Raw genomic sequence first — 24,977 nt, 5'->3', positions numbered from 1 at the left:
ACACCTTCAGGGCCAAATGAGGGGCCTCCACAAAGTCGGAACAACAAGCGACATGAAGTGGATTCAAAATAGAGACAAGATATTCTTTTATAGTGCAAACATTGTGTTATTACACTAAGTTTAAGTATCACTGAGTAATGAAACTAATGAAAAATAAAGAAAATTTCAATTATTTTAAACATTTTTTATCTATATTTCTTCTTTTGAGGTTGCTTCATGTTGGTCACATGATAAAACATTTAAAAAAAATAACTTTTTCCAAATATCTACATCACCCTAGAGCCAAGGCGGGCAACTATTATGATAGTGGGCGCCACAAAATGGGATTGTCTAAACTAATTATTATACCATTATTGTCAACGTTTAATAAAATGACCAATTTGAGCATTATTACAATACAAAACAAATGGTTTTGTGTATTTTTGGAGTCATTTTGTGTGTTTCTGCCGTCATTTTGTATATTTTACTGTATTTTTGTTTTATTTTGTGTGTTATTGTTATCATTGTGTGGTTTTTTGTGAACATTTTGTTAATATCTCTCTCATCGTGAATGTTTTTGTTGTTATCGTGTGTATTTTTATGTTTTTGTTTTGTGTGCTATGAGTCATTCTGTGTATTTTTTGTGTTATTGGTCTCATTGTGTGTTATTTTATGGTCCTTTTGTTCATTTTTCTGTCATCTTGTATGTTTTTGTTGTTATCTTGTGTACCGGTATTTTTCTAGTCATTTTGTGTGTTTTCAAAGTCACTTTGCATATATTCCTGTGATGTTTGTTTTTGTTTTGTGTGCTATGAGTCACTCTGTATATTTTACTGTATTTTTTGTGTTTATGGTTGCTTAATGTGTGCTATTTTGTGGTCATTTTGTTCATTTTTTTCTCTCACCTTGTTTGTTTTTGTTGTTGTGTCATTTTCCCATTTTTTTTGTGTGTTTTTTGTCTCTATGTTTGTTATTTTGTGGTAATATTGGTAAATCTTTTCTCTCATTTGTCATTTGAGTCATTTTGTGGTTTTCTCTTGTTGTTTTGTGTGCTTTTGGAGGCTTATGTGTATATATATATTTTTTTTAAGTCATTTTGTGCTTTTACTTTGAAGGTTGCACAAAATTAGAACGAGGGCCGCATGTAGCCCCCAGGGACCACCATTTACTTATATCAACCCTAGAAAGTCACTGAACCCAAATCACATCAGATAATATTCTAAAGTTGCCCAATGTTAATTAATATAGAGGCATTACATTTTGGGATGTTATTGGATTTTTACGGGAATTATGCAGCGTGCCATTTTTATCTCTATGAAATGCACAGTGGTGGGCGAAGTCAGCTCCTAATAACACAAAACTACCCTGAGATCATGGTGCAGATGCATTGGAAAATGAGATGCTGAGAAGGGAAGGGTGCCAGAGAGAAAAGCAAAAAGAAGAAGCATCTCCCTAATTATATGGCTGCAATTAAAATGATTAAAACGCTGCTGTTGTTTTTTTTTTCCCACAAGATTGGCAAAAAAAATAAATATAAATGTGTGAGTACGCATACGAGAGTCTCCCTAGACAGGACCCAGTGTTCTATTATTACACTGTGCTAACGGAACGTGCAGATAAAACCATGAATAAATCTAATACACATGTGAGGATTATGGACTGATTATATAAATGCATCCAGTGTGCTAATGGCTTATTACACAGCTTAAAACTTAAAAGACCGGGTGTGAGTTAAGGTAATAAGCACAAATATGGTGATTTACAACAAGCATGGAGGTACTGCAGAAAGGAAGACAATGAACAGAATGTGTTATTTCCAATAGGATGAAAACTGCGATAGAAAATGTGCAAGGTAAGGCAAAATGCAGTGCTATTAAAAGACTGAAAGGAAAGGACTGATTTGATATTTTTAACATTTAGCTCATTTTTCTTTCATTTGAGACAGAATTTAATGTAAAACAGCAGGTTCAATATCATTGTTAAAAATGAGTAAATAAGACAAATAAATCTAAATGTAAGAGTTAAATATCACTGTTAAATGTAAATCTAAATGTTAGATGTAAATGTCATGTAAATCAAAATGTTAAAAGAAAAAATCTAAATGTTAAACCTAAATCTAAATGTTAATTTGGTGTAAAGCACAAAGCTCTTTAGAACTCTTTCGAGTGCGTCAATTTGGAGCAACCCCGCCATTATATTTACATTTAGATTTAACATTTACATTTTACATTTAGACTTACATTTTGATTTACATTTTACATTTATATTTATTTTTCATGTGTACACATACATTTCTCAAATGAAAGAAAACTAAGCTAAATGTTAAAATATGTAAACTATATGGGGACATTTATTAAGTATGCACGGTGGACACACTAGTCATACTCAACCGTCCCATGATGCATTGCAAGCAGAATGTAAAAATAGATCTGAAATTTCAAAAAAAGAAAAAGAAAATATATATTTTTAAAAAAAACAGACATTCCTAAAGGTTTACTAAAAGATTTTGATTCCAAAATGTCAGTAAATGAGTGAGAAAGGAAGGAACGGAGGATAGAGGAGCATTATTAGAGGTTAGATATTATAGTCAGATTACCAGGGGAATGTTTACAGAATTTAATAACTAAATGTCATGGCTTTATTGAATTTATGGATGAATGTTCCTCTTCCTCACTGTGCTGTAATCTTTCATCATTATCCATCGTCTCCACCTGTAACAACTGTGGAATGACACAGCATCATCTCCTGGGACAGACTCAATATATGATATAAAGATTTTTATAAACCAGGATATGGGTCGTCAGAAGGAAATGATCTAAGACATGTGTCAAACTCAAGGCCCGGGGGCCAAATCTGGCCCTTTAGAGCATCCAATGTTTTTCAGTTTAAATGTATGTATTTTTTTAGCACATTATTTTTCTGTCATTAAATAATTGCAATTAACATATTAAAGTCCCAGCTCTAAATATTATGAATTATGTGGCCTTATGTTTTGAGTATAAATGGAAACACTAAGTTTGAAAGTCTTGAACTTAGGAAGAAAAGATAATAAAAAATGGGTAAAAGTTAGAGATTAGTTATAGATGAGCTCCTTGATGTTTTTCTATATTTGTACGTTGAACTTCTCACAAAATATTGACTTGTTCCCTCATAGTTTTTCTTTATTGCTCCTAAAACTACACTGCAGTTTATTTGGGCACCAATTTAGAAATAATTAAGAAAACATGCTAGTTCATCTGTGTCAAACTCAAGGGCCAAATCAGGCCCTTTAGAGCATCAAATTCGACCCGCAAGACGAAGTCAAAAATACAGAAAACATAAATCATTGTGTAAAAATACCAAGTAATTAATTTGTAAATATCTCAGCCCTTACAAATACATAAATACAATGAATATCCTCATTATTTGCCAGGGTGTACAGTTATCCGACACTTTTAACTCATGACGGCAGTCATTTTATTTCGCAAATTGTTTAAAAATAAATATTTATCTTTTCCAGAATCGTGCAATTTTATAAAATAATTTTACACATTTTTCCCAAATTGATCACAAACTCAAGTAAATGTAAAAATTGGATATTGTCTGTAACTTCCATTATTTTACAGATATTAATAAGGCAGAATAATGTTGAATTTGCTTGTTTTCCTGCTTTCCCACTTGTGATCAAACTGGTCTGTATTTGGCCCTTGAACTAAAATATGTTTTACACCCCTGTCCTGGTTCATAATCATGCAATTATTGACTGTCTTCTTTATGGTTTGTAATACAAAGATTTATCAAGTTGTGACTAATATTAAACACTAAAATCTGAGTGCAGGGACTAGAATGTTGATTCTATTTGTCGTTTTGATCTCAGCGTTAACGTACGTATTAATCACCGTTCATTATTTACTTAACCATTCATTATTACATGACTTCTGACGCGTATGAGATCACTGTGTGTGCAGTAAATATGTATAATTCAGACTTTGAGTTGAGATGAAAAGGCTGCAACTCTGCACAAAGATGCATGAGTCATTGGTGGCACACACACACACACACACACACACACACACACACACACACACACACACACACACACACACACACACACACACACACACACACACACACACACACACACACACACACACACACGTACAAATATAAAAACAGAGAGCCACAGGAATGTGTGCGCTTAATATAATGGCTCAGAGGCCAAGGTTGCTGGGTGTGGTTAGATTTCCTCAGGTCAAAGAACCACATCCTGTTTGTGAACGTAACAGGTTCAAATATTCATTAAATAAATAAATAAATGATGCAGAGAAACTGAAAAAGTAGACGTTCAACCATTAGAACACACTAGAACCACTGGTTCTGCAGACTAACTGAGGTTTATTCACACAGGGCCATATAGCTTTGGACTATTTTATTCCTCATTAATAAAACCCTTCATTTAAAAACTGCATTTTGTGTTTATTTTTATGTTATCTTTGACCAACGTTTAAATTTGTTTGATGATCTGAAACATCTCAGTGTGGAAAACATGCAAAAAAAGTAAGAAATCAGGAGGGAATCAAACACTTTTTCACACCACTGTATATACAGTATTTATGGCTTGTTTTAGGAGTCGCTGCTTTCACTACTTCTCAGAACAGCATAAGTTAGATGGATTGTTGAGTGCGTTCTAACCCAGATCTTCATCTAAACAAGCTACACTACAGAACTCACTCACACATGCTGTCTCTTGGAGGAGAATAAGCCAAAATTGGCACATTTTGTGCAGCAGTTTTGAATTGTCTTTCTGGTCAGACTTTGAGGTAAAATGATCGTTTATATCATATATCGTCATTTTGAGAAGAAAATGTCAAGATATGAGTTTTTGTCCATATCGCCTAGCCCTAGTTACACCCCTAATATATGTACATACTGTATAAGCTAAGTTCATGGATGCATGTGAGCACCAGTAGATGCAGAGCTGAATAGTTGATATGAAATCTCACATTCAAGGCTGTGTATGAGAGTTCAGGGTATAGGAAATACCCCCACACCCCCTCATCCCCCCCATCCTGCATCTCATCATCTCATTTCCCTCCCCTGGTGATTCCCTGTCTTCTGCTGCACTGATTTCTGCCCCCATGGGGACAGCCTGTGTCTCCACTCACCCATTCTCATGCTTTTTCCCCTCATTCTTCACAGAAACAACTGTACATGTACAGCTATAATTATATCCATCACATGGACATGGAGATACAGCAGTCTGCTAGTTTCTACTGAGACTAAATATTCAGAAGCAAGAGAGCGATGGAGACAAAGCTCATTTTGTCCCGACGGCAGCGTGGGGACAGTTCACCATGTTCCACACTGAACAATAGGGAGTGTTCCTCCTGTGCTAGTCTGACAGTGACGCTAATGCCTCATTAAAAGTATGAAGAGAGCAAGTAACTCCGCTCCAACTTTTGAAATCAAAAGCTGTGGAGGATCTTTCTTTTTTTTTTTTTTTAAATAAAAGTGTCACAGATGGACAACCTGGCATTTGTCCCCACAGCGCAGATAATCAGGAGAAATGATCCGTGCAGAGGGTGATAGATGTAATCTGTGTGTGTGAACTCTGCAGGGATGGATCTAAAAGTAGGTACTGTTAAACAAAAGAGGATAGCACCTTTTTAATGGATACTCCAGGTTTCCTCAGTATTTCAAAAAAAATCACACCAAATCCCAACCACGTCTTATTTGCACTTTCATAAAAACAAAAATTCATCCCCCTCACTTTTTTACAGAGGGATTCATTGTTGAAAACATATTGGTTCAGTTAGATTGATTGAATGGTGATCGAGCCAATTGAGTAAACAAAGAGTGAACAGCGATGAGTAAAGTGTAAGTAAAATGACAAAAAATGAGTAACAGGTGGCAAAATATGGTCAAAAAGTGACAAAAGCAGGGCAAGAAAAGTGACTAAAATGGGCCAAAACAGTCAAGAGAGGCAAAAATATGGAACAAAAAGAGGCAAAATGTAGGGAAAAAGAAACAAGTGGTATTTTTTGGGCTAAAGGTAGCTTATTTGGTTGAAAACTGGTAAAAAAAAAATAAGAAATGAGCTCCTACCTGTCATTGTCGACGCTCCTGAAGCCAGGGAGGATGTGTCTGAAGCTGGAGTTACGGTCCAGCTTGGGTTGACTCTTGGTACGTTTTATTGAACCCTTCAACCGCCGACTCAGGAAGCCCTGATGAAGATGAAGGGAAAGAGTTAATGAGAGTTAATGTCACCTCTGGTTTGTAAATAGAAGCTCAGCTGTAGTCAAGATATAGAACAAAACATCTGGCTCCTCACCCTGATGTTAAAAAATGGCTCCAGCAAATTCATTATGTCTTATTTTTAAAAAAAATATATGTTAAGGTTACGTTTATTCAGACAATATTTGGTTTTTATTAAATAAAAAGCCAAACTAATTTATTTTTTCTTGCTTTTTCTTCAAAGCTATCCTAGAAAAAATTGAATACAGAGAAATACAAACTCTTGAGTTTTCCAGAATAATTAAAAAAAACAAGAAATTGCCTTTTTTTTGTTTAGTTTAGCAACAGTTTTTACAGTGTACCCAGACAGAACTCATAAAAACACATGAAAGGCATCAGAAAATGCTTTGATGCTTTCCTTATGACAGATCGGATACATCAAAGCAATCACCTCTGAGGAAGACTGGCAGCTGACAGTCGAAACATGTCAGAAGATAAAAATGTCCTGAAAAACCTTGTCTGAATAAACAAAACCTTAATATATATTTAAAAAATATGACTGTTGTTTATTGTTATTAAAACTCAGCAAACTAAGAACAAACACAAAACAGAGCTGAGAGAGATAAAAGTTAGCTACAATTTTCAAAAATATACATATATCAGTAGAAAATTATCACTACATACATCCCCCTTTTTTTGTTTAACACAAAACATATATTAGCAAAAATAAAATCAGATGCAAGCGGTGAGTTTTGGGGGAAATTCAGTATAAAATTTTATTTTAATGTAATTAATCAATAATTAATACATTTTAAAATCATCATATTTTAGGAAAACTGTTTTTTTTAATGTGATTTATGTATTTAAAACCATGGAAAATGCCTGCAAAGTGCATAATTCATTATGTCAGCAGCACGAAAACACATAACAGAAGTCTTAACAACTAAAAATAAATGACTTAATAATGGCTTATATTTAATATATATTTCTAGAAATGCATTTAATGGATGGAATGATTTTTCAATAAAGGACGCAGACAAAAGGGTGACAATAAAAAGCAAACATTTACAGTCAAAATAAATCTAATTATAAACATATGTTTATTTAAAAACATTATTGGCATTGTTGTGGTCATTATTATTATTATTATTATTATTATTATTATTATTATTATTAATCTTATTCTTATTGCTACAACTGTGATTTTTATTATTATATTTATTAGGGTTATTTTTATTTTATTCCATAAATATAATTTTAGTACTATTGTAATTGTTGCAATTTGTCCCAAAAATAATGCTATTTAAATCTATAAATATATAAAAATTCATTACAGACTGTGTAATTAATAAATCTTGATTAATCTAAATTAATCATATAATATCTGACACGCGAAGCAAAAGTTTTTCCAGTTTAAATGTATTTTGGTTTATGACTAAATCAAGGAAAACAATAAATGAGCTTGTGTTTATTAAATTGTGTTTATTATTTCCATCACTGAGAGCAAACAATGTGTAATATGAATAAAGAATATAATAATTGCATTGTTCACAAAGCACAAATTTAAATTTAACTAAGCTATATTCATGCTTCTCTGGATTTTTGTTGTAAACTTTCTAAAACAAATGTGTTTTTGTATTAAAATAATAAAAAAAATTATATATAAATTATACATTATATTTTGTAATAATACTAATTGGCTTATTATAAAACAAACAATAGAGAAAATGTGACTAATTCCAACTTCTTATGCCTTCACTTAAAGATGTGAACTTATGATGGTGGTGAATCCTGCAGGAAATAATAATAATTATTATTATAAAAGTGCTACACTAATTTGCAATGTTGATTACAAACAAACGTACATTATCCCGTGCACTAATTCAGAAGACGCACCCTACCATTAGGCTTCTCATCCTGTCTGATTTCGTGTGTTTTTGCCATTTCAAACATCTGCAAATCACACAATCCACCCCCCTCCCTAAAGCGGCCCGCTGTTGCCATGGCAACTGATGGCTGGCATTGAGAATATGAACAAATCAGACGAGGTGCAGAAAAAGGCAGGATGTTGCAAGCTTGAAAAAAAATTGCAGGAGAAAAAACACTCCCCAAAAAACACAGAGCTTGTCAGAAACACATTTAAGATGTCACGCAGTCACACGGCGGAGAAAACAAAAAAAACAAAACAAAAAAACTAGGAAACAAGTGGAGGTGGATTATAAAAATGTGAAGAAAACGCAAACAATAGTTTTCTGGTCCTGTTTTCATTCAGACTGTGGATGTTTTAGCTCGTATAAAGCTGCTCACCTTTTATTTTGTGGTGTTACGGTCCAAATAGCATCCAGATAACTGACTACCGATTGTAAGGCTGGTGTGAGGAACAATAGATGTTAGAACTTCTACCATTTGACACTTTTGCAAAAACAATTACAGATTATTTAAGGGCAGTAAAAATATATATAGTTTGCACGTTTTAATACCATTAGGCACTATTAGCAGACGTCAACACACATGGAAGTTGATCACAAGAAACAAGGAGCACCAGTAGATTCATTACACCACCTTTGGTTCCTTTAATTACATATCATGTACATGCTTTATGTAACATCCACGTTTTTTTTTTAAATTTATTTATGGATTAATGACAATTCTATTCACCAGTTCATCAGTAATGTGACTTATGCGTTGCTCTTTTTTTTTTGTCCAGGAGTAAAAGTCCGCCCCCCTGTGTGTCTCCTCTGTGTGGTGAGATTGAAACATGAAGCTCTCGTCCTAGTTTCCCTGTAAATATCCAAATATTTCACAAACAGAACAATATTTAATTTTAAAACAGAAAAATGTTGCTTGTCTGGTTTTTGATTTTTCTGTATTTATGTTTAAGTTTTAAGTCAGTAAAACAAAATAACCGCATCATTTTTTTTGTTGTTTGGTTGTAAAACGGAATAACCAAAGAACAAACAGTACACAAGTTGAATCTGCGCAAAAACAATAGGGCCTTCGGACTGAAATCTGTCACTTATTGCTTTAATATTATCAGTGTCATTCATATTTTCAATTTTCAATTCCATTAGTTTATAGGGGGACGTGCAAACTAGAGCACAATAATGATAAACATGCTCCGTATTTGGCCCCTGAACTAAACCAAGTTTGAACACCCCTGTTCTACCAGTAGCAACTCTTTATTTCCCAACTAATCCAGAAGAGTTCACACAAATCACCCAAACCTTTCCCCGTTATTCTACATCGTCCCGTAACAGCAGCAAACATGACTCATCAGTTTTAATAATAACTTTAAAGTGTGTGGCGGTGTGTAACATGGCAGAAAAGTGGGCTGTAAATGGCTCCACGATTACTACCTGCCACTGGTGGAGCGTTTCTCCAAATCAAAGAAGGTTGAGTCACTGCTGTGCGTCAGCCAAACGCCAACACCGACGCTGCTGCCAGCCTCACTTCCCAAATCAAACTTTCTCTTTTCACAATCCGCCTTTTTGCCATTTGCATAAAGACGACTGTGTATGGGCGTGTGTTTAAATATGCACAGATGCTCCAACAGAAATGATTGAGACTTTGTTCTGCTCGACTCCTTAGAAATGCTAAATAGAGACAGCAGTGCAGGGGGAAATCAATGATAGCCTAAAAATGTCAAAACAATAGCAATCAATTTTATTTGCACATATTCAATCTTCTTCTTAAGCATAATTCTGCTTTTTTCCCCCTATATATTAGAGAATTGGGGTTAATTACATGTCTCAATAATAATTACATGTTTAATTACAACTCACTTATAATTAGGGTGACCAGCATATTTTTCAATTAGGCCTACAATTAAAATCTAAATTATTACTGAAAGTCAATTACAAGTATGTTGTCAATTAAAGTTCAAATTCAATTCATCTCAAATACTTACTGCATTCAGAGATTAGATATAGTTCTTTTATGATTTGATGAGACAAAAATAAGTATATGGGAAACATTTTTTTATCTCATCAATTCAGAAAAACCGAAAACCATTTCCTGTAAATATTTACTTATTTTAATCTCATCCTTAAAAACAGAAAAACAGGGACAATTTTAATTATTTACTTATTTGTATCTCATCAATTTAGAAAAACTGAAAACATATTTCCTATAAAACAGAAAAATGAGACCAATTTTCATTATTTCTTTATTTTTATTTCATCAATTCAGAAAAAACTACAAATATTTCCTATAAACACAAAAAAACGAGACCAATTTTCTTTATTTACTTGTTTTTATCTCATCAATTAAAAAAAAAAACAAAAGTTGTTTTTCTTCACTGAATGCAATACATAATTATTGATCCCATCCCTAATATAAAATTTCTCCTCAAGGTGAAACGTGGGTTGATAAATGGCTGTAATTTCCTTTTTGTTCTGGTGATGAATGGATTTGAAACAATGACAGAGACAGAAATTCAACACCAAACCTTTTACTGAGCTTATTTCGTGCATTCTCCTGTTTTCACGTTGGAAACCTGTGTGACATTAAACACACTCCCATATAATTCAGTCAGCCTGTCAACGCTTCTGCAGAAATATTGGACAGTGTAAAGGTCAACGGATACAAACAAGCTATTTCTACACTCGCAGTCGGCCCGTCGGAGGAGTAAAAAAAAAAAGTCTGATATTAACATCTGATAAACAAGGTGCGAGACACAGCGAGAATGCAGAGAAAATGTTAGCACCTAATCCACCTTCAGCACTTCTTCATGTGAGATGATTGAGGAAAAAAATAGAAAATAAAGCAGGTTGAAGAAAAAGGAGACACAAATAGAAGACGAGGCCAGTGGAATAATTTAGACAATAAGAGTGAGGGAGGGGTGAGCTACAGCAGTAGATAGATGATGAATGCAGGGCATGGGTTGATAGAGCAGAGCTATGCCCACTCTAACAGTGATAGATAACTCTATGATCTTTATACCTACGGAAGTCATCAAAAATAACTAGAAAGAGTTAAAAAGCGAGAAAAAAAATATATCATTTTTATTTTTGCATGCTGCATGCTAGTTTGTACTTTAAAATCTCCTGATATAGAAATCAATCTATCTATTAATCAATCAATCATCTACATCTATCTATGTTGACATCTATCAATCTATTTATCTAAATGTATACATCTATACCTATCAACATATATCTATGTAGACAACATCTATCAAGTATACATCTATCTATATATCTGTGCATAAATCTATCTATTTATGTATACATCTACAGTATCTATCTATTTCTCTATCTATCAACATATCTATGTAGACAACAAAGCATCTACAGTATCTATCTATCTATACATCTATCTATTTATAGATCTATACATCTATCTATGTATACATCTATCTATCTATCTATCTATCTATAGATCTATACATCTATCTATCTATTTATAGATCTATACATCTATGTATACATCTATCTATCTATGGAAACTGGAGTTTGAACCTTCTTGTTATCAAACATCAAACCTACAAACTGCATCTACTGTCTGTGTTCCAGTATATTATTAAAAATCTATGATATTAATGTAAGTTGAGAGGTCTACAGTATGTTAAAGTAATGTCCTAATCAGCATTAAATAAGGCAGAAACCAGGAAGTAGATTATTATATAGACTTTAAAAGACAAATTAAAATGAAAAAAATGACCAAGTTTATAAAAGTGTCGTGAGTGTGATACAGGATGAACTTTGGTTCTTAATTTAACACTCTATAGTTCTCTGCAAGCTGTCAACACTGTATAATTAATATGTCTATTTTCTTTTAGATATATTTTGTTAAACAAGGTTTGAAAATGACTCGGGAAAGAGAAAAAAAAAACACACACACACACACCCGGTGGTTTCATCTTTACAAGTGTTTATTTTGCTCATGTTTATTAATGCTTTGATTCTACATTAAACTGTGGTACATGTGTTCTATACTGTAATGTCTACAATACTCCAGAGAGTTTAAGCATTAAAAAATGGGGTTTTATAATGTTTATTTTAGTTAAAAATGATAATCATCATAAGGATAGTGGAAATGATCTTGATTAGATTTATTTTCCAATAAAAAATAATTTAAGATTTAAATAAAATGTATTATTATTATTATTATTATTAATAATAATAATAAAATATGGAATTTTATAATGCTTATTTTCAGTCAAAAATGATAATCATACTATATAATACTGGCAACTCACAAAACGACAACAAAAAGGGAAAATTTACTGAAGAATAAAAAGAACAGACAAACAACAACAAAATACAAAATACATGAAATGACACCAAAAACACACAAAATGATAATAAAATGATATTGGTTAGAACATAAACTTAAAATGCAAAGGTCAGTCTGGGTCCCACATGAGGAGGTAAATGAACATAATAAAAAAAACTAAAGGAACGTCACGCCATCACGCCATCTGGAGCAGCCATCTTGACGGAATAGAAAATGCCAAACCATCTGTGATTCTACAACTTGTCGCAAGATATTCCAATCATGTCGGTGCTCCAGGAACGGGCGCGGTGGCTCGATCTTTCTGACGGGGAAAGAAGCGACATCCTGGACATGCACATAGTCCCGGAGGGGATCTTTGGCTCCACGCTGGCCTCCATGTGAGGCTAAAAATGACGACGCAGCCCTCCACCTCGGTCTTCCTGTCTCCACCTGTGCGACGGAAGGCGTTCCCACAAGGTGCTCCTCAGGGCCTGCAGTTCAGAACGCCGAGATCGTCCGATTCTCGGCCCGCCCCGTCACCTCAATGCGGTTCATCCGGCTGGCCGGCACAGCCCGCTCCTCGCACCCAGGCTAAGAAGAAGAAGAAGAAGAAGAGGAGGATGGCCTGACCGCTCTCCTCTCCTCAGGTGAAGCTGCTGGATGTTCCTCGTTCTCCAGCTCCACCTGTTCTGTAGTAGTCTCCCCGCTACGGCATGTTCTACAGGAAGTTTGGCTGTTGCCCCCCTCATGTCCACAAACACACACACACATACACGTTCCAATAAAAGTGATGTGTGCCCCACTGACGCACCCAGGAAGAAGACCAAGGGCACAACAATTGAAAGCAAAATCTGCCACAATAAGCAACGCGGTGACGGCACCTGCTGTCCCCCCTCAGTGCCCTCGGTGTTGTGTGACTATTTAGAAAAAGTAAACTGCTGGATGAGTGAAAACTTCCTTCAACTAAACCATGACAAGTTGGAGGTGATTGTCTTTGGTAACAAGGAAAAGAGGACTATCAGCAAGTATCTGAGTCTCGATCTTTAAAAGCTAAAGACCAGGTCAAAAACCTTGGTGTTCTGATTGACTCAGATCTGACATTCAGCATCAGATCAAATCTATCACAAAAACATCTTCTACCACCTAAAGAACATCTCCAGAGTGAAAGGTTTAATGACTCAGAAAGATCAGGAGAAACTGGTCCATGCTTTTATCTCCAGCAGACTGGACTATTGTAATGGTCTTCATCAAACATCTACAGCTGGTTCAGAACGCTGCAGCTCAGGTCTGAACCAGAACAAAGAGGTCAGAACACATTAGTCCAGTTTTAAAGTCTTTACACTGGCTCCCAGTCAGCCTCAGAATAGACTTTAAAGTTCTGCTGCTGCTGGTGTATAAATCTGTGAATGGGTTTGGTCCAGAATACATCAGTGACATGTTAGTCAGGTATGAACCCAGCAGGTCTCTCAGATCTATGGACACAGGTCAGATAGTGGAGCCCAGAGCTCTCAGTAACCATGGTGATGATGCGTTTAGTTGTTATGCTGCAAAGAAGTGGAACAAACTGCAGCAGAGCTGAAGTCAGCATCACATGTGACCATTTTTAAATCAAAGTTAAAGGAACTTTTTTCTCTGCTGCGTATGATTGAGAGGGAGATTATTGGTCATGTTGATGATGTCATGTGTTTGTTGATGATGTAATTTTACTGATGATTTTAAATGTTCTTGTTGATTTTAAACAGTTGAATGGTTTATCATGTAAAGCACATTGAGTTGCCTTGTGTATGAAATGCGCTATACAAATAAAGTGCGATGACATAACTTGACTCTGAGTCGCTGACAGACGTATTCCATCAAAATGGCTTCTTGCGGCTTGAGGTCACGTGACTGGGAGATCCCTATAGAAATAAATATTTCCACAAAATACTGTCTCATTTCACTTATTTATAAAATTAGATTCTTGATTATTCCATAATTATGCTCCATAGTTGTTTTTTCACAGAATTCTGAGTAAAATGTTGTCGTCGGACAAAGGGGGGACTTGGGCACACATGGTCAACAGTTTTCAATTAAAATGACATTAGAAGTTTAGCTCAGTTGTGGGCAAACTCAAACTTGTTTTAGCCATGAATTTAAAACAGATGTTTGTAACAGGTTGAGTTAAGTCTATTCCCCTCCCTCGGTCCCTTAATGGGAGCTGATAAAATCAGTGCCTTGGCAATCAGCGGGGCTTCTCGGCTGATGTGTTCCCGACTTCTACATCAACCTTGTCCTTCTCAAGCACACCCTGTTGAAAACAAGAGACATATCGGTTCAATTAGAGCCCCTGCTTTCAACCCAGCAGACGATAGGAGGCAGTGGATCAAGACCTGGATAAAGATCGACCAGCTTAGCTTCTGTGCGTTTTCAGCTAGAATTGGAAATGTCTGACCTTTCTTTATTGCTTAGAATATTCAGATCCAACTGAATTTACAAGGAAACATTGAGTATTGAGGATCTTTTTTTTATTCTTGGAAGTGTTGAGGACACGCTTGGGAGTGTGTGTGCACATGAAAACGACTCAGACTTTGCACCAAGTCTCTACAAAGACCGTGTGAGAGAAACATTTTGACAGATTTAGCTCAAGGCCTGGGAGGAGCCTTCACATGCCTCTTTCTGTTCAGACGAGGAAGAAAAATAAAGTGTGTGAGTGCATTGTTTGTCACGTCAGAAAACACAACGTGAAAAGGAATCAGAACCATTGCTCTTTGTCTTACCCAGCATCTATCTATCAGTGGAAGTATAACTTTATTCCATCTCTGAAGGTGGTTGAACACAGACATTAACATTGAAGAACAGTCATGTGGAGACAGGACCATCTATAAGGGGGAATAAAGGGGAGAGATTTTTGGGGTCCATCCTTAAAGTCAGCAAAATGATGGTCCATTGTTCTATGAATCTGTGATAACCACATTTATTTATTTATCTGAATAATATCCACTGTTATTCAAAAATTTTATTTTCGCCGCAGTATATAGACATTGTAAAGATGTAAATCTTTGTTTTAATCAGAAATAAAATGGGTTAAAAGGTACCAAAAATGGTGGAAAAGGTGGTGAAATGTGATTTTAAAAACCACAGAAATTGGTTAAAAGTTGAAAATTTAAGTGTCTAAAACAGGCAGAAAAAGTGATAAAAATGGTTCAAAGTGTCAATATTGGCTAATTTAAAAAAAAAAAAAAGGAACAATTAGTTTAAATTGGTAAATAATGGGCATTACAAATCGTGAATGTGGTTAAATTGGCAAAAATAAGCTTGAAACATGGTGAAAGGGGGTTGACAATAATGGGTCAATATATGCAACATTATGTGGGAAAAATGATGAAAATGTCTTAAAATTGGAAAAAAAAAATGTGCAGAAAAGACATTGAAATTTGATGGAGAAGTGGCATAAATTGAGTAATGTAGCAAAAATGATGGCAAGAAAAAGTGATGAAAATAGGTTAAAATACGGCAAGTTTGGAGTAGTTGCAGAAAAACGGTAAAAAAATGTGTACTTAACACGATGTATAAGTGATACATAAAGCATGTAAGGTCAGGTGTCAACAATACCCAGGCAATAAGTGACAGACTGATGTCTGTTTTCTCTTTTCATAAATTTTGTGACCAATTTTTATTTAATTTGCAGAGATTATGTGATATAATTTCAGGAAAATTTTAAATTTGAGATTTAAAATAACTGCAGTCATGTGATAAAAGCATGGGAAAAATTACAACCCTAACCCTTTAGATAACTGAGATATCTACAACTGAATTTTGTGGTGAATTGGACAATAATTATTTTTCTTCTGACTTTTTAACTTTCTCCTGCGGTACAAAATTGATGATCTAAAGGGCCGGATTTGTCCCCCGGGCCTTGAGTTTGACACGTGGGTTAAAATATGGCAAGTTTAGTTTAGTTGCAGAAAAAGCGTAGAAATAAGCAGCAAAAATGGGCTCAAATTGTAAAAAAAAAATATTCTTAGTTTCTTGAAAGCATCTGGCGACCCCTTCCTAGTGTCTCGCGACTCCAAATGTGGTCCTGACCCCAAGGTTGAGAACTGATCTACCAGACCCTAAACTGACTAAATGATTTTCTGCCTTTTATTATACAAAAAAACCCCATTATTTTTAAACATTTGATCAGGAATATTGAGTGTTCAGCTTGTGTTGTTATACATGTAGATTCCAGGAGGGGGCAGTAGAGGAAAAAGTGCAAACGACATAGATGCTATTGCATGCACTGGTTCTTCTTTGCATCCATTGATTATTAAACACAGGAAATAAACACTTGGATCACGTGACAGCGATTGAGAGACTTTGCCGCAGTGCTGCTCTTACCGTCTTTTCTTTTCCCTAAAGAGTGAAAGAGATGCTGAAGAGAAGCTCGATCAATATTTATCCCCCTCTATCTGACCCTCGCTGTCAGCTGTTGGCTCACACATCTTTTCTTCTTCTTCTCTATTATTCTCCCTCAATGCATCCTTGTTGAGTCATTACAAAGCACAACACCTGCTTGGCATAGTAATCACACTATGATCCTTACAGACCTCAGTAAGAGCTTAATAAAGGTCTATTCTATTCTAATAACTACAGCAAAAAAAGGTCATTATACAGTATACAGTCAGGGTTGGGGACAATTACATTTTTCAGTTACAATCAAATTACAATATTTGTTTTTATCCTTAGAAAATCAATTAAAATTATGTTCTCAATTACTAAAGTTCAATTCAAATTAATCGCAATTACTGAGCCTGAAATAAATAACCTAATAAAAGTTAACCTTCCTCTTGTGTTAGCTTTCTGTTAGCATCTCTAATGCTAACGGGTTCTAAATCAGCTGTAAAATACATTAAAATCAAATATCTATAATCTAATTTCTATTAATTACCTCATTAGTAGAGCTGCACAATTGATCTAATTTTAATCATGATCACGATTTCGGTTGCCACAATTAAATTTACCGGATCGTCAGCAATATTTATGTTTAAAATATCTGTAATAGTGTATTTAGCCTCTGGTACATTTAAAATTACTGGGTAAAGTTTTATTAAATATATTTTTTCAAATTTTAATTTCATTTTAAAGCTTAATTTTGCACTACGAACTGTACACGTTGTTTAAAATAGTGCAAAAAAACCAAAAAAACCCAAAACAAAACATATTTTTCCCTAATATGATAAATAATTGTGATTACAATATTGATAATAAATAATCGTGATTATCATTTTAACCATAATCGTGCAGCTCTACTTGTTAGGCTTCCTAATCTATGAAAATATAGGGTTTAATATTTTTGGTGTAGGCAGTATAGCCTTCGATTTATTTATTTTTCATGTAAAATGTGAGAAAGCATGATATAAAACATAATTTAATAATTAATAACTACATACCGTATGTGTAGAACTGTATATAGAACTGTAACATGGTTCCCCAGTTTTGCATTAAATTATAATTGGCAATTTTTTATGGAATTTTCATGGCAAATACAATTGCAAAGTCAATTTTTTTAACTCAATTACAATTGAATTACAATTATGAGAGCAACATATTTAAAAAAAAAATCCTAATTACAATTATAAATGACCCCCAACCCTGTATACAGCCTGTTTACAAGGTCATATCAGAACACACCCTGTAAACAGAAAGTTCTACACTTAAAATGAAAAGTGTTCAGACATAAATATAAACTTCCCTATAAGTTGCACATATGCTAAATATTGAAAAGTCCCCAGTTGTTTCCATTAATCATCCGGGGGAGAAAAAAATGCTTTGATCTTCTGCAAAACACAAGAACATTTGCATGATATCAGAGTTTTTGAGAGCAAAACACCCCCGAGGAACGTTTCCTGGTAAAGAAATCTAATTTAAGTGCTTTACATAGATTTCACCGTGGTGAAGTTAAAGTCGAAATATTAAAGTTTGTAAAAAGTAAAGTATGTAAAAGCCCATTTTTTGTTTGATAGAATAAAAAGGGTGTTTGCTTGTACCTTACCTGATGTACAGTATGTAACCAATGTTTTAGGTAGAAAAAAACAACCATAACAAAAGAAACATGCATATATTCCAACTGCAAATTTGCAAATAAAAACATGATATCTTGATCCAACATTCAATAATAAAAACATTATTTCTAATGGTTAATTATCAGAGAACTAAGATATTATTCAGCCATTTTGCACCACTGACAAACCATTAGTTGTGCAAAGTAAAACTGTTTAAATGAGCTCAGTTGCTTTATTTATTTGCTTTCCTGTTAGATCCACAGATCTTATGCAAAAAGTGTCAAACTCAAGGCCCGGGGACCAAATGGGGCCCAATAGATAATTCAATTTGGTCCACCTGGAGAAAGTAGAAACAATAACAAAAAAACAATAATAATACAAAGTGCAAAATAAAAAATACTTAAGTTTTAGTTTTCTCAACAACTCAATGACCAACATTAAAATACAGTAGAGTAGTAGGCGTAAGTAATCAATAAAAACAAGGCAGAGGTTGTATTTAACAAATATATTTAATATTGTTGGCCACTGTAACGTCATCATTGGCAAAACATCAACAATTCATATCTTGGTTCATAATTAACTGACCTTTATAAAATTGGACTCAGTTATGTTGGATTAGTTCTTCAATTACCCTACAGCAGACATAGGCAACTGGCGGCACGGGGGCTACATGAGGTCCTAGGCCTAATTTTTGCGGCCCACAAAGTAAACGGTAAAAATACACAAAACAAAAGCAAGAATACATAAAAAAATGCAAATAATTACAACAGGTTTAAAGAAAAGATGATGTAGAAGAAGAGTGAGTTTGAAACATGAGGTCGTTAATCAGTGATTGAATGACAGCGCTGTGTGTGCACTTTTAAAATAAGCTGAGTGTGTGAGATTCAATAAAACATCCTCAGGATGAAAGTCAGTAATGGGTGTCGGTGAGCTGAATATATAAAGCTGAGTTCTACAGACGTCAAACATCAAAGGCACTGTTTTAACATTTGATGTAATTGTGTTTCAGACTGACGAGGGTCCATATGGATACCAGGGCAGACACACTGAGGGGAAGACAAAGACAAAGTTGAAGGAAAGGACAATGATGGAGGGGAACATAGATGGAGTAAATATATAGACCGTCTCAAGGTTCACGCCAACCATAATGTGTGTAACATATCCAATGATGCAAAAATGATTAGTAACATAATGTTGACTTCAAATAATTGCGTCCACCGTCCTGAATGATGTTCTCACTCATTCACGTTCTTAAGGGATTATAATATCACATACTGTTTGAAAGCTTAAAATCTTCCCTTTTTAACCATATAAACCATCACAATGTCAAACTTGGGGGAAAAAAATAGCTACATAAGCAAGCCAGCACTTCTCACCTTTAAAGCGATGCCATGTTTGAATGAATCCATATATTCCACCAAAAGTGGTCTCAAAATATTCCTCAGACATTCAAAAATCCAATGAATTCCAGCATTTAATCCAAAAGGCTGAGCGTGTCGTTAAAAATCCTTATTTTTAGATCAATGTTGTAATGATCAATGCACCATTTACATTGTCAAAAAAAATTGTGCAACAGAAGAAGAACCAAGTCACATGACTCGAGCGCCAAAAAATTATCAATTATCATTTTCAAAAGAACAAAAGTGAATTAATATATGTTTTGTACAGTCATTGTGTTTTATGGCACTTAAAATGTGTATATTATGCACAATATATATATATATATATTTTTTGTGGGGGGGCACTGCCACTTGCCCCCCCGAAAACTCAGCATATGTAGGAGCTGACGGACAAAAACAAAGACAAACGATACATAGACACACTCACAGTACTCACGGTGACTCTGAAAGGCGTGGCAGCGGTGGGCGTTGGCTCCATGGTGGGCGTACCCTTGTCTGAGGACCCTGGCATGCTGCGTCGGCGTCCTGTCCTCTCTGGAGGGGACTCTGCAGACAGGACAAGGTCAGGTCACACTTTGTTACAACTATCATTAAAATAAGAACAAAAGGAACTTTTACTTCAATTTTTATACATAAGTTCTGTCATTAAGTGTTGTTCGCTAAATAATGACACCTTTGGAGCTATGTTGGCATCTAGTGGGGTTAGGTTTCGGGTAACGAACGACTTTTAATGACAGCCTTCATGACACCTTATTCATGACCAATATTTTTTAGGGCCGATGCCGATACCAATTTATTTTCCATCAGTCTTAGCCGATGATCGATACGGACTGACGATTTTCTTGAGCCGAAATTTGGAGCCGATAGTCTCAATTTTTAAAACAAGGAACATTTATTGAAATTAACAAAGGTGAGGTTGAACAAGAACAAGTAAAAAATATGTCTGCTCTCTGTAAATAACGCAGATCTGTGAACACAGGAGCCTGCATCGGCCGATGCCGATACGCATAAAAAACGCAAAAATTGACCGATAATATCGGCCGGCCGACGTATCGGTCTCTCACTAATGCTAATGACAAGTGTGATGTCATAATAATGACAGTGTAATGTCAGCCTTTATGTAGAAAACTTCAAGTGTTTCACAAAACACCTGAGCACTGTTAGTTAACCAATTAAATCAAGCATATGAGAGTTTATGTAGGCATCAACAATGGACAGACGGATGATAAAAATATTATAAAAATATTATAATATCTCTTTAAAGAATCTAATCTACTCTAACAAAGATGATTGATTCATGTAACACAGGGGCAGGCACTTCTTCAATGTTAAGGTTTCATTGATTCAGACATTTTTTTAGGAAGTTTACTTTGATCTCCTGACATAATAATAATAATAATAATAATAATAATAATAATAATAATAATAATAATAATAATAATAATGGCTTGGATTTATATAGAGGAGACTCAAAGCGCATTACAGAAACCATTATTCATTCACACCAGTCACTCACACAGTCATACCGGTGGTGGTAAGCTACAATGTAGCCACAGCCACCCTAGGGCAGACTGACAGAGGCGTGGCAGTCATTTCGCGCCTACATCCCCTCTTCATGCACAGTTCATACTCACTCATACAAGGCAATGTGGGTAAAGTGCCTTGCCCAAGGACACAACAACAATGACTCGGTTAGAGTGGGATTTGAACCGCCAACCCTTCGGTTACTGGACAACCCACTCTACCACTGAGCCATGGTTGCCTCCCTGACATGTTACGACTACTGAACTGCAGTCTTCCTCAGAGGTGTCTGCTGATTGCTTTGATGTGTTCTAATAAGTTGTTACTCATAAGCCAGGGGTGTCGAACTCACTTTAGTTCAGGGGCCAAATACGAGAGCAGTTTGATCTCAAGTGTTCCACAGATTTATAACGGGAACATTACATTTCAGTCTCACCTTAAATAAGTCAACTTTTCCCCACCACTTCAATTGTCCTACCCTGATTCCCTCTTCCCTGTTCGCTTCCCCCCTAACCTAGGTGTAACACTCCCCTCTCTTTTTATATCCTCCCTATAATTACGTGTTTCTTACACTTCCTTAGGGGAGGGCTGGTGATGGTCACAATTATGCAATAAAATAAATTCTTTTATTGAATTGCATTAAAAAAACATGCATTACTGTCTATAAAAAACAAGTAATTTCAACATTATAAAATACTAAATGTGTAAGAAACCAACATATCCAAGCAACAAGTCATAGATATCAGTCCCAACAGGATCTTCACTTTAAATGTTCTAGATTTTGTGACCAATTTACATTTCATTAAGGGAAATGCTATGTAATAATTTGAAAAAAATTCTAGAATTTTGTGTTTTTTTCAACAATTTAACATTTTTAAGAAACAAATCAACCAAAGTTTGACAAAAGCATTTGTTATGGGGAAGAGATCTGACCTGGTGCTAAAGTTCTGTACCTAATGAAAGAAGCTAAGTGCACTAGCCCACTGCTAAACTTCCAAACACTATCTTTGTTGTGTCGACAGCAGATCTGGGCTTGCCGAGAGGAATGTGAACGATGTGGAGAACACAAGTCCTTACAGGGATGGCCACTACCTGATCACATAAATGAGGGTTAACACACATTTTAAAGAATCTAACATTGTAAATAAAAGGGAAAAAATAGTATTCTGAGTAGATTTTTATCATTTCTGTTCATCAAGACTGACCTTTTTATTTTCAGTTCATGTTCTAATGAAAATAATTATCATCATCATTATTTCATTATCCTTTGAAACCAAAAATACACATTTTCCCCTTTATTTTTCATGCCTTTTTGTTAGTTTTCCACTCGAGTACCCCCTGTAGTACCATCGCGTACCACTAGTGGTACACGTAACCATGTTTGAGAAACTCTGCTCTGGCTCACAGTTTTACAGAACGACTCGCAACATTTTAATTGGAACTCACACAATGACAAGAAAAAAAAGCTACAAAACTTTGGGGAAAAGATGTAGAATCTAGGACATGATGAAACAATTGAAGTGCGTCTTTGGCAACAATGCTGATCTATTCTTAGCCCTTAAATGTAAGACGTTGTTAGGAACATTACTCAGTCTAGGCCATGTTACATCATTTAAATGAGCCTTTGGAGTTGTGTGGAACATTGAACTCAAACAGCATTAGAACTAAATGTAATGCTGTGTGACTCTAATTGGAATGAAACTGGGTTTTAAAGCAAATCTTCTTGGCAATCCGTCCGTCTCCTCACACACACACACAAGAAAGCACTCCGTGCGAAACGAGAGAGAGCAGAAAACAATTTGAACTCAGTACGGTGGCTATTTATGAAGGAACTTCCTTGAGTTACTTGATCTAATCTTCAAGATTTTGGAATGCAGCAACTAGGATATCAGAGTCGGACCATTTAAAAGAACAAAAACACAAACACACACAGTATAAAGCAGACATAGGAAACTGGAGGCCCTTGGACCCAAAAGTAAACGTACAAAATGACACAAATACACAAAACAAAAACAAGAACACATAAAAAAAATACAAAGAATTACAAAATTGCAGGGAAATATAACAAAAGACAAGAAAAACACAGAAAATCTTCCAAAAACACACAAATCTTCTACAAAAATTAACAAAAGGACAACAGTAACACACAAATTACTAAAAAGTAGACAAAAAAGTCAAGAAAAACACAAAATAAGGAAAACCAGAGGAAATGCAGGAAATACAATCATTATTCTACTCGGAAACATACACCAACCCATCAATGAACATTTTCAAATCATTAAAGATATTTATTTAGTTGTATTATATAATTATTTGTGAATTTATTATGTCATAGCCCAGACATGCAGCCCTCGGTCTAATTTTATGCAGCCCCCAAAGTAAACATACAAAATGACAGAAAAGAAACAAAACAAAAGCAAGAACACATTAAAAAAATACAAAAAATTAAAACATTGCAGAAAAATATACTATAGTAAACATGAATACACAAAATGACTCCAAATAACACAAAACGACAACAAAAATACACAAAATCACTCAAAAAAACTTACAAAAATACACAAAATTTAAATAAAATAAAAAGAAAAGACAAGAAAAACACAACAAAATGACCTACAGTACTAACAAACAAGCAAAATGGCAAGAGAAATACATAAAAATTACTACAAAAATACACAAAAGGACAACAGAAATGCACAAAAGTCAATCATAACAAGCAAGACAACAACAAACATACACAGAATGACAGAAAAACACAAATTCGATTAAAAAAACACTTTGTTTTCTGTCCTGTTAATGCTCATTATTCTAAATGCTGAAATTATGATGATGATAATAATAATAATAATAATAATAATAATGTTGATAATGTGGCCCTTCGCTGGTATAAAAGATAAGATATCTTTAGTCAGAGAAGAATGGAACATAATCAGTCCCATTGATCAATGAGCATTTTACATTTTGCATGTACAGAAAGCTGCATTTCCACAAAGAAGCGGTTGCCATGACTACCCATTAATAAAATATATGATGATGCATAATACTGCTGACTCGATGGTGAGCTAGCTAATTCGTATGAAAACACTATTAAACATTCTAGAGAGATTTCTGATTGACAGATTAGATAGAGGTGTGCATTGCCATGAATTTGACAAAATCATAAGATTCAGGATTTGGATGTAATACCTAAAGTATATTTTAAACTATTATTTTACTAAATCAACAAAAGGAAAGTAATCGGTAAATTTCTGCATTAAACAAACAGAACCCTAGGCCTAACTTTACAACCTGTATAACCAGTTTACCTCATGTTTTAGACCAAATATAGATAGAATCATTTTAATTTAAACATTTCTAAACAGAAATACCTTTATTTCTAAACATAAATACAAAAAAAATACTGTATTTTAAATACTTACACAATTGAGCCCTTTAAATAGATAAACAAACAAGCTAGTATTAAATTATTTTCATCTTTTCATATAAACAACTCAATAAATGAATTAAGAAATCAATTATAAAACAATTACGAAGCATGATAAAAAATTTTGAAATTTTGCCAATAACAAGAGATGAGGATTTTTCCATTCTTAAAACTGATCCACAATTACTGTAGAATGTTAAT

The 24,977-nt window shown here is 34.5% G+C and overlaps 1 protein-coding gene across 1 annotated transcript in view; it reads right to left on the bottom strand.

Moving 5' to 3' along the window:
* Positions 1–14,581: 14,581 nt before the first annotated feature.
* The window catches only part of LOC114472928 (disabled homolog 2-interacting protein-like), a 29,196-nt gene continuing 18,800 nt past the window's right edge, over positions 14,582–24,977 (bottom strand). Inside the window, exons 2-3 of the mRNA XM_028462250.1 lie at positions 20,268–20,377; positions 14,582–14,695 (exon numbers count right to left, since the gene is read on the bottom strand). Coding sequence (XP_028318051.1) covers positions 14,630–14,695; positions 20,268–20,377 — 176 coding nt within the window. The 3' untranslated portion in view covers positions 14,582–14,629. The remainder of the gene's footprint in view (positions 14,696–20,267; positions 20,378–24,977) is intronic.

Source organism: Gouania willdenowi, chromosome 12, assembly GCF_900634775.1.
Source record: "Gouania willdenowi chromosome 12, fGouWil2.1, whole genome shotgun sequence".
Classification (NCBI taxonomy): domain Eukaryota; kingdom Metazoa; phylum Chordata; class Actinopteri; order Blenniiformes; family Gobiesocidae; genus Gouania; species Gouania willdenowi.
The sequence above is the reverse complement of the archived record's forward strand: the minus strand, read 5'-3'. Positions and strand labels throughout refer to the sequence as shown.